The following is an 8,820-nucleotide window of genomic DNA, read 5'->3' as shown; positions in this document are numbered from 1 at the left end:
CAACACATTTACCTGTCAGACCTGGCTGCTCTCCAAGCTGTTGGGCTGTGTTCCTTGCTGCCTACGTGCTGTGCTGCAGCTGTGTGCATATGCAAGGCATTTATTGGCCACATTGGGCAAAAAAAGTTGATTTTCTGATGCAGTCAATTTTCTTTATATCTGTGCTGAACTGCTATTGCACCTCTAACAATGTGTAACAAGGCCATAAGGCTTGCAGGTTACAATGCCATGCAACAGGAAGTGGTATAACCAGTAGCAGGAGAAATGCACTCACTTTTGTTGTATCATTTAATATGAGTTCATTGCAGGCATATCTCTTGCTAAAAAAGGAATAAATAAGTCATGGTGTATTTGCAATATAACATACTAAGAAAAGGCTTTATTCAAGAATTTGCAGTGACCCAGCTGTTACAGTATGTGTATGTACTACTGCCCTCTTCACTTGAGCCATATGCTGCTAAGAGTAAACAGATTTTCCTCTAGGGGTTTATACTTGATTGCTTTAAGCAGCAGAATAAATGCTAACTTTGAGTGACCACAGTGTGCAGTTCCCGACAGCTGGATAGCTTCTTGGCCATATCTCTGTTATAGTGTTGTAATTTCCCTTTCTTGCTGTCTAGCCTATTTGTTAAGTAGTGCAGCAGCCTCCACTACAGTAGTATCCAGGATCCTTGCAGCCTTGACTATTAATATTCACAATATCCAGCCAGGGAGGTGCTGTTATTCCTGTTTTGCAGATCAGTATCTCTGGAGGCTGGACCCGATGATGTCATGAGGTCCCTCCCAACCCTAAACTTTTGTGAATCTGTACCTCAGTCCCAAAGTCTGGTCTACAATACAAAGCTTTGCCATGTGGATAACTTTCTCCTTCCTCCCCGCCCCACCATCGGGTGCGTCCAGCTATCTTGGCAGAACGTGGCTGTTCTTGCTTGGGGTGGTGTCTGGCTAAGTTGTCAGGCAAAACCTCTTCTGCCACCATATACTATATTGGCACTTCGAGACTTTACTACCGTGACTCTTGGCACCTCTGCAGAAGTATGGATTTCATTTTGTATCATCATCAAGGATTTCATCAAGTATGGGGCAGGCAGGTGCTTGTGTGCTAGACTTCAGCAGATCAGATGAGAAAAAACCCGGCAATTCTTAAAGCCTTCTCTGTGAAATGAGTTAGAGAGGAACTACTGAAATCTGTGCATGTTTGGCTTTTGGCATGAGTTGCGTGTTAAAATAAAACCTCTTGGCCTGCCAGTGTTCATGGGGGAGATCTCAAAATAGCAAGTGTGTTGTCACACTTCTCCTATATTTTGTTTTGTTTTTGTTTCACTAAGTGAAATTTGTGGTTTTTAAATATTATTGGGTCTGCACTTGTGTTGGTTTCAGTACGTTTTTGTTTATGGCGACAGATTGCTTTGTTTATTGCCACTAATTGCTTTCTCTTCCAAGGTCAAAGCTGTGGCTGATTAGCACTCAGCCTTGGTTAATGGCTGTAATGATACTAGCCTGTGAGGTGGTTGGGAGATGTGCTCCGACTTGCTGCTTGTTGTCTGAAAAAGGAAAAGATGCCCAGGAACCAGAAAGATCAACTGTGAGATCTTTCATCTGAAGATTCATTACACTCTTAACTATCACCTCACTGCATCTTGCTTTTTAATGCAGGCTCCAGAAAGCAAATGCTAAATGTAATGCAATTCCTCTGGAGAAAAATCGTGGTAACATCTAAATGAAATGCTATTGTTGATCTTACAAGACAAATCACTTGAGTAATGTTCTCTTGCCTTGGTTGCATTTGTTTTATTATAGAGCTTATCCTAAGAGATTCAAGCTGCTGTGCCCAAGGAAAATTGGGGAATAATTGCACTTCCTCCTCGTTGGAGGAAGCGTCTCAGGAAATGAATGGTGACTTATTTTTCTGATAGAGCGAGTGTATGAGCTGTAGTTGGGAGCAGGACCCTGAAGGAACAGATAAACTAACTAACAGATGCTTGCTTCCCTTTCCAGTCCAGCAATGGGAATCCTTCCATTGGCTTGAATAGAAATTGGCTTGAATTCCTGCCTGGACCTGAAACTGGAAGAATTTAATACCTAGCCCTCCTAGACACACATGACCCATAGTTACAGACCAACCCCATGTTTCAATGGCAATTTGAATAGACATCATTGGAAGAGCTAGAGCCTAATATGGGGAATTTTCACCCCATCTACTCTGAGAGCTGCTTTCCTTCTGCCGGCAGTCTGACCAGAGCACGCTTTCCAGTGGAAACAGTGATTGATTAAAGGGCTGAAATTCCAGAGAAGCCACTTGGCTTCTTGTGTGTGTGTGACATCATTTCAGTTGGCTTTATAGAGCTAGGGGCACGGGGGGGGAAGAGGGGGTTATAGCCAGACAGTGGGGGCCTGCCCCGATTGCATCTGCTCTGGCACATCCCTGAGGATGTTTTGGGGATTCTGGCTTAAAACAGCATAAGCAAGTGCAGTGCTATTCCCTGTATTTAAGCAGAGGCATAGGCAGCAAACTTGGGGTAGACTAATCTGTTAATGCCCCTTTCCCCATCCAGGCTGGCCAGCAGGCCCATAGCACTTGCAGTGTAAGTTAGGGCAGGACTGCTGCCCCATATTGCATCCAGCACTACAATCTACTTCTCTAGTTCAGCACTGGCCTTTGAACAGGCCTGGGCCTTTTACTATGGAGGAAGGTAGAGATCGAAGGCTCATTTAGGATTTCCTTTCTCAACATGGCACACTTCATTCTGAAACATAAATCCTGGCTTGTGCATCAGGGGATGTGGAAAACAATACATATGGGAAATACTTTAAGGAATGGGAGTTTCAGACACTTTTTGGCACTAGTGCTTCGTATGTCTCTGTGCTTGAATGGATAGGTGTTAATGTTTTGTCTTGTTTTCAAGAGTTTTTGAGAGCTTATTTTAAATACAGTGCTGTAAATGTGTTTTGCTCCAAAAAAGGAGTTTGTGAAGCTGTCTGGAGCCTGCTGTGGTGCAGCGGTGGTGCGCCAGTGTCTTCTGGGGAGCAGCTGTGCAAGGAATGCGTGTGAACACTCTTGACATCTCTACAGCCAGGTGTCTTTCTTGTTCAAGCTGGCGGCTGCTCTCTCTGTTTACCGAGCTTTTCTATTTATTGACTCGAGTAAATCCCAGCTTGATGGCAGAGCTGCTAAAGATCTGTTACAAAGTCAAGCTGCTAGATGTGGCAAATGTTCTTCTTGGCAGACGTCCTGAGCTATGCGAGAATATGGGGGGCGGGGGGTTAGAACAGAGAGTTATGCTGTTTAAACTGGAAAATTCCTTCAGAAGTCACTTGGATAAGTTTTGCCTAATGTTTCCAAAAAAACGCTGTAGGAAACAAGAACAGACTATGCAGATGGACAGTCTTGGTTTAATACGACTGAATGTGTGCACCCTCCGAATATTCTTGACTTTACCCTGCTCTCTGCTATATCGCTTGCTGCGGTTTGAGCATTGGCAGACCTTTCCGTGGCACTGTTCATTCAGCTTTGCTTGGTGATCAGGTTACCCATGTATTAGAAACCTATTTTACTCCAGCGCTGAAATAGAGCGGTTCAAACATACGGCCGCGGAAAGAGCAAGTTCAGCATGATGCGGTGGAGACAGGGTTCTCGCTTGCTCACATATGCGCGCTGTATGTCTTCGCGTGTTGGATCCTTTCTGTCGAGAGCAGAAAGAAGCGGTTTTAAAAGCAAAACATGGTTTGCTAATGTCATAATAGATGGAAAACATTTGGCATGGCCCTGGTTCTGTAAGGCAGCCTTATTCTTTACTGAGGTGGCTTTATTATTTGTATTGCGGCAGTCCCTAGAAGCCCTAGTTCAAGGATCAGAGCCCCAACCTGCTAGCTCTGCAGAAACAGTATTAGGAGAAGGGGAGGGAGATCATGGCTGAGGGAAGGGGGAGAGCCAGTCTTTTTCTCAGAAGACAGGAGACAACAGCTGGATAGTGGCATGCGGAGATAGGGGAAATGCGTCGAAACAGTGAAGTAAGATTGATCAATCAGCATAGTGCCAGTTCAACCATTTGTCATGGAAATGTCTGCCTCCTGCCTGCCCCTTTCCCAGGTTGAGTGCAGCGTGTTGGCCGTTTGTCCTCAGCTTCGACTCTTTCCCCCTCCCCTGACGAGGGTACCATCCAAAGTGTGCGGGGTATTTTGAAGGGACTCATCGAAGTAGAACTTGGTCCGGAGTCAGAACTAGCTTTTGATCAGATATGGCAGAAATAAGCAAATGTTTGTAAATTAAGCTGAATGGTTCATCTGCATCTGCGCCCCCCCCTTTTCCTACAGTGGCTTCTGTATCAGTGTTGCAGTGCAGCCTCCGCAATGAGTGTGCCGGCTGTGGTGGGCGTTCGTGGTGAGCAATGGTCGGAGAACAGCCAGTCCCGGGGTGACCTGCAGGGTGACCTCTGGATTCCACATGGTTTGGACTTGTCCTGTGTTTGCTAAAAGGCATTTCTGCCCCCCCCCCCCCCCCCCCCCCCCCCCCCCGGTCTCCCAGAAGAATTACTGCTTCTAGAAAGAGCTCTTCCATGCATATCAACTGCTTTTAACCCATTTGTCCACTACCACTAGCCTAGCTGCTTGCCTGCTGTGTGCATCAGGCCCCTTCTGTTTCATTTGTGTCCTTGCTCTTGGGAGCTGCAAGTCTTGCCATGCGTCCCTGCTTCCAGAGGTGACGTTACATCTGGGATCTGGAAGTCCTATGGACAGAACAAGGCTGGGAGCATGACTCTGTAACAAATCAAACCGTTTTCATGTGCAGCTTTTTTTTTTCAGTCTCTGCTGCCAGTTGTCCTTAGCAAATGGCTTTATTTTAACCTCCCTGGATGTCCTTTCCAAAAGAACATCAAGCAAAGCACTTAAGAAATATGACCTTGGTTATTTTGAGGATTTTTTATTTGCTTGCAGATAGGTAATCCAGTTTCACAAACGTTTGAGGTGGGGAGGAGGGAGGGGAATGTTTTAAGTATGTGTAAGACTAAGCTTTGGGCCATACTTGCTGAAAAGCTATATGGAAAGAACTGTGAAGAGATCCATCATTGTGGGCTTTAGTGTTTTGTATGTTGGTGACTTCAGAGTAAAACTACTGAATTTACAGGCAGTGGGAGATGATTTTTAACAGTAGATGCTTCCTAGGTGGTTGTGTACAGCAAGTTGAACTCGGGTCTTTCCAGATCCTCTGTCAGCAGTAATTATGATGAGGCCAAAGCTCAAACAGAATTCAGCTGCCTGTGTGCGGCTTTTGTTTCTACTCCTGTTAGCACAGAACTAATACAGAAACTAATACCGAAATAACTGTGAATATGCCAAAAAGGCATATCTGCTGACAGGCATTCTTACATGGTCACTTTTCTGAAATTCTCCCTTAGTGTTGTCTTTCACTCTCTAACGTCTCTAGAGAAACAGGTTAAATTGCCACAGCAGGTGGAGCCTTGTAGTGGACGTTTCCCTTCCATTAACGTCAAATTTAAGCATGATAGAAAGTGACCTTGTAACTATGTAGTTTCGATAGGTTTTTAATTCAAGCAACATGTACTTCCCTTGGATGCTGCTGTAACTAATTATCATGATCTAGGAAGAATGAGAAACAAAGGTGGATTCAGGGCAGCAGGCCAGAATTATAGCTCTGCCGCATCCACGTTGAACTGGAGTGTCTGGGAGAAAGTGTTTATTAAATGATTCAATGGGAAGCAGTGGAAGCGATGGGCTTTTTTTGTAATGCCTAATTTCTGACCTGTTGGAAGGATGGACTGAGTGCTGGGTACGTGACTCTATGCACCATGCTGCAACAAAATCCAGATATGGCTGCCACTAAATCTCACTCCTGGCCTGTTAATGTTTGATTGGGTTTAACAAGCTGTTCTCCATGCATTAAAAAGGACCAAACTGTTCTCTGCTACCTTCCTCCATTATTTCTTGTCTGCGGGTGTTACATGCTCTTTGATAGATTCCTCACGACTTGGGGGAGCTGTGCTAGTTTTTGAACGGGGGTAGTTAGAAATTGCCTAATTTTCTTACCCTTTTACTAGCTTGTCCTTTAGGTGGGTCTGAGGTGGAGGTAGGTTGCATTCACAGTTTGTAGAGGTCAAAGACAGGTGTTGAGAAGCTAAGGCTAGAGCTTGATCCTAAGGCTTGAGCTTCCAGGGCTTGATCCTATTCCAGTGAAGCCATGGCAGTCTTGCCCTAGACTTTAATAGGAGCAGGACCCTAGTTTTTGGACAAGGCCATTTAAACTGCACCATCAGAATTGTTTGCTCCTTTTACACCAAAGCTACATTTGGTCCCAAACCCATTAAATTCAAGAGACTTTTAAAAATGTACTTGAATTAAAATGTTCTTCCTCTGTGCATTGTAGTATAATGGGATATGGGTGACAGCTGCAGTTTTTTCCAGGGTGGTGTTCCCTTTCTTGGAAAGATACCTCTTGTGCCTAACTACCATTTTCTCTATGATTTTGAAGAAATGGACTTTGCTTCCATGCCAAGCCTCTGGCACTATAGTGTGAGCCAGGCCTTCTGCAGGCCAGTGTAATATATTCCTGTAGCATTTTTCGTGCCTGATGCCAGATTGCATGTAGTTTTGAGAGCAGTCTTTAAAAATCAACCAAGCAATTCTTTTCTTCTCTGTTCAAATATAAACCCTTATTTCTAATAGAAATGGAATTTTAATTATTCTTTATTATGATGCTAACAAGTTTTATTTGCAAACAGTGCATCTGATTTTTTCATTCTTTCCCCCCCCCTTCCCAGAGCCAACGGAGTGGAGCCTTTTTAATGATGAAGCCCTGGATGCTGTTGCTGCTGTTGACCTGCATTAGCTGCACATGGCCCACACAAGCAGAGTTTTTCACCTCTATAGGTATGGAAGGAGTCTGTGCAAGATGAAGTGATAGATTTGCAAAATTGGAACGTGTATCCCACGTGCACTACACTGTGTGTGTGTGCGTGTGTGTGTGTGTGTAAATGTTTTTATAAGCATCACATCAAAACTCAATTGAGCATCATCTACATCAGAGATAGATGGCCTGTTGCAAACCCCTAATGCAATTGTGTGGAGTACATTTTGCATTGGTGCAACATAATCTGATTAAACTACCTCACTGTGAACACCACCAGTGATGAACAAATGGGTACAATTTCTTTGCAGGCAGGGCCTCTCTACTGAATAGGCACACGAGAAAAAGATGCCCAGTTATCATCAACAGTAACTGTGCATTCATTGGGCTTTGAGCACATTACTGCAGGTACTCTTGAAGGTTTAGTGTTAAAATACTAATAGAAAAAAAATAAAACCTCTTTATGCCCAAGAAGCTCTAACAATGTAAGGGCCCTCTGAGGCAGGCTGTAGAACATAAGCAGTGGTGACTAATTTCCCTTTCTGATTATTTCACATCAAATTTATTGATTTGCATTAAAATTCAGTGGCATTTCTTGCCGTTTGCATTATAAATATTGGGAGCTCTAGCTGTTCACTAGGTCACATCCCATTAAAACCCCTTCCCACTTTCTGAAAGGGGGGGGACAGAATACAGTCTTCAGCAGTGCATGCTTACTAGCTCAGATTTGTTTTCTAGATGTTTCATAAACAGACAAATGAAAAAGAATCCACAGGCAAGATTGTTAATTGTATCTAGCAAGCCTGTGACCGTTGGATTAAATTGCAAGCAAATGTTGTTTTCATCATGTATGATTAAAGTGGACCCTTTCTGCTATGGATGAATGGTTTCTCCTTCCAGCCCTTTCATGTGACCTGATTTAAAAATAAATCTTCTGCAGTAAAAACTGCACAGAAAGCTGTCTTGCAGTGAATGTAAATTCTTACGCAAGGCCAATCAGGGAGAAGAGGAAAAATTAACATGTGGGGGTTTATCTCACTTTCACTTTAAAGGGACCTTTGATTTCCACCCCTGCCCCCAATTGTACTGTATAGTTGACTCAAACATTACATAGATAATAGCTGGAAATCTTGAATATGGTAAAACTGGATTCTGCTGGTGCTTTAGTTCCTTCTGCTGCAAAAGCCCTGTCTTGACAGACAGACCTCTGAACTCTGGTATAACCATAGGCAATTTTTAAATTCAGTCCCAAAGGAATCAAGACACAAAGCCTTACTGAATTGCAGGAGGTGCCTGTTGGGTGTCTGAGCGCAAAAACCCACCCTCCTGTTTATATCAGCAGTTTTTTCAGGGACCCAGGGTGGTGTAGGGTGACGTGGATATCTTAAAGTCCAGTTAGGCATCTAATATGTGGAATAAGATGTGGTCCTAGGTGTGTTATTTGTAACTAGACAATGACACCAAAGTTGGAAGAAAAGAAGTTGAGTCCCAACCAAAGCAAATCACTCTGAGCTGCATTTAAAGGTATGCAATGAAAATGAACAGTGACTTATTCTTTGTCCTTTCCTGCTAGTTAGAAGTTTGTTCCTTGTGTTCACGGTTGCTGCGACTGTCCTTCTTCTCTTCTTACGTTTCCTTGTTTCTGAGCCTTGTTCAGGCAGGATGCTGAGCTGAAAATAGAACATGCTGCTAGATTTCACCTAGGAGGGCTGGTTAATTATGTCTCAATAGTAATTATTACTTTGGAATGCTGAAAATAAAATCTTTAGCTACGTTTGTCAGTCTAATTGGATTCAGTGCTTAGTACCCAAAAAGCAAGACCTTCTCAATGGGTACAATTTTGAAACATTTGACTGGGCATTAGACATAGAGGGCTATAGGCTGTTTAGAAGAGATAGGAAGGGGGAAAAAAGGGGGGGGGGGTTGCGCTCTATGTTAGGGAACAGTATACCAGTTCT

At 43.6% G+C, this 8,820-nt stretch overlaps 1 protein-coding gene across 3 annotated transcripts in view; it reads left to right on the top strand.

Moving 5' to 3' along the window:
• P4HA2 (prolyl 4-hydroxylase subunit alpha 2) overlaps positions 1–8,820 on the top strand; it is a 55,184-nt gene that overhangs the window by 7,220 nt on the left and 39,144 nt on the right. For all 3 annotated transcript variants that reach the window (XM_019506325.1, XM_019506327.1, XM_019506326.1), the window contains one exon: positions 6,777–6,885. In XM_019506325.1, coding sequence (XP_019361870.1) covers positions 6,801–6,885 — 85 coding nt within the window. In that variant the 5' untranslated portion in view covers positions 6,777–6,800. The remainder of the gene's footprint in view (positions 1–6,776; positions 6,886–8,820) is intronic.

The sequence above is a fragment of the Gavialis gangeticus genome, unplaced genomic scaffold (genome assembly GCF_001723915.1).
Source record: "Gavialis gangeticus isolate Ggan-Ray unplaced genomic scaffold, GavGan_comp1, whole genome shotgun sequence".
NCBI lineage: Eukaryota > Metazoa > Chordata > Crocodylia > Gavialidae > Gavialis > Gavialis gangeticus.
The sequence above is the reverse complement of the archived record's forward strand: the minus strand, read 5'-3'. Positions and strand labels throughout refer to the sequence as shown.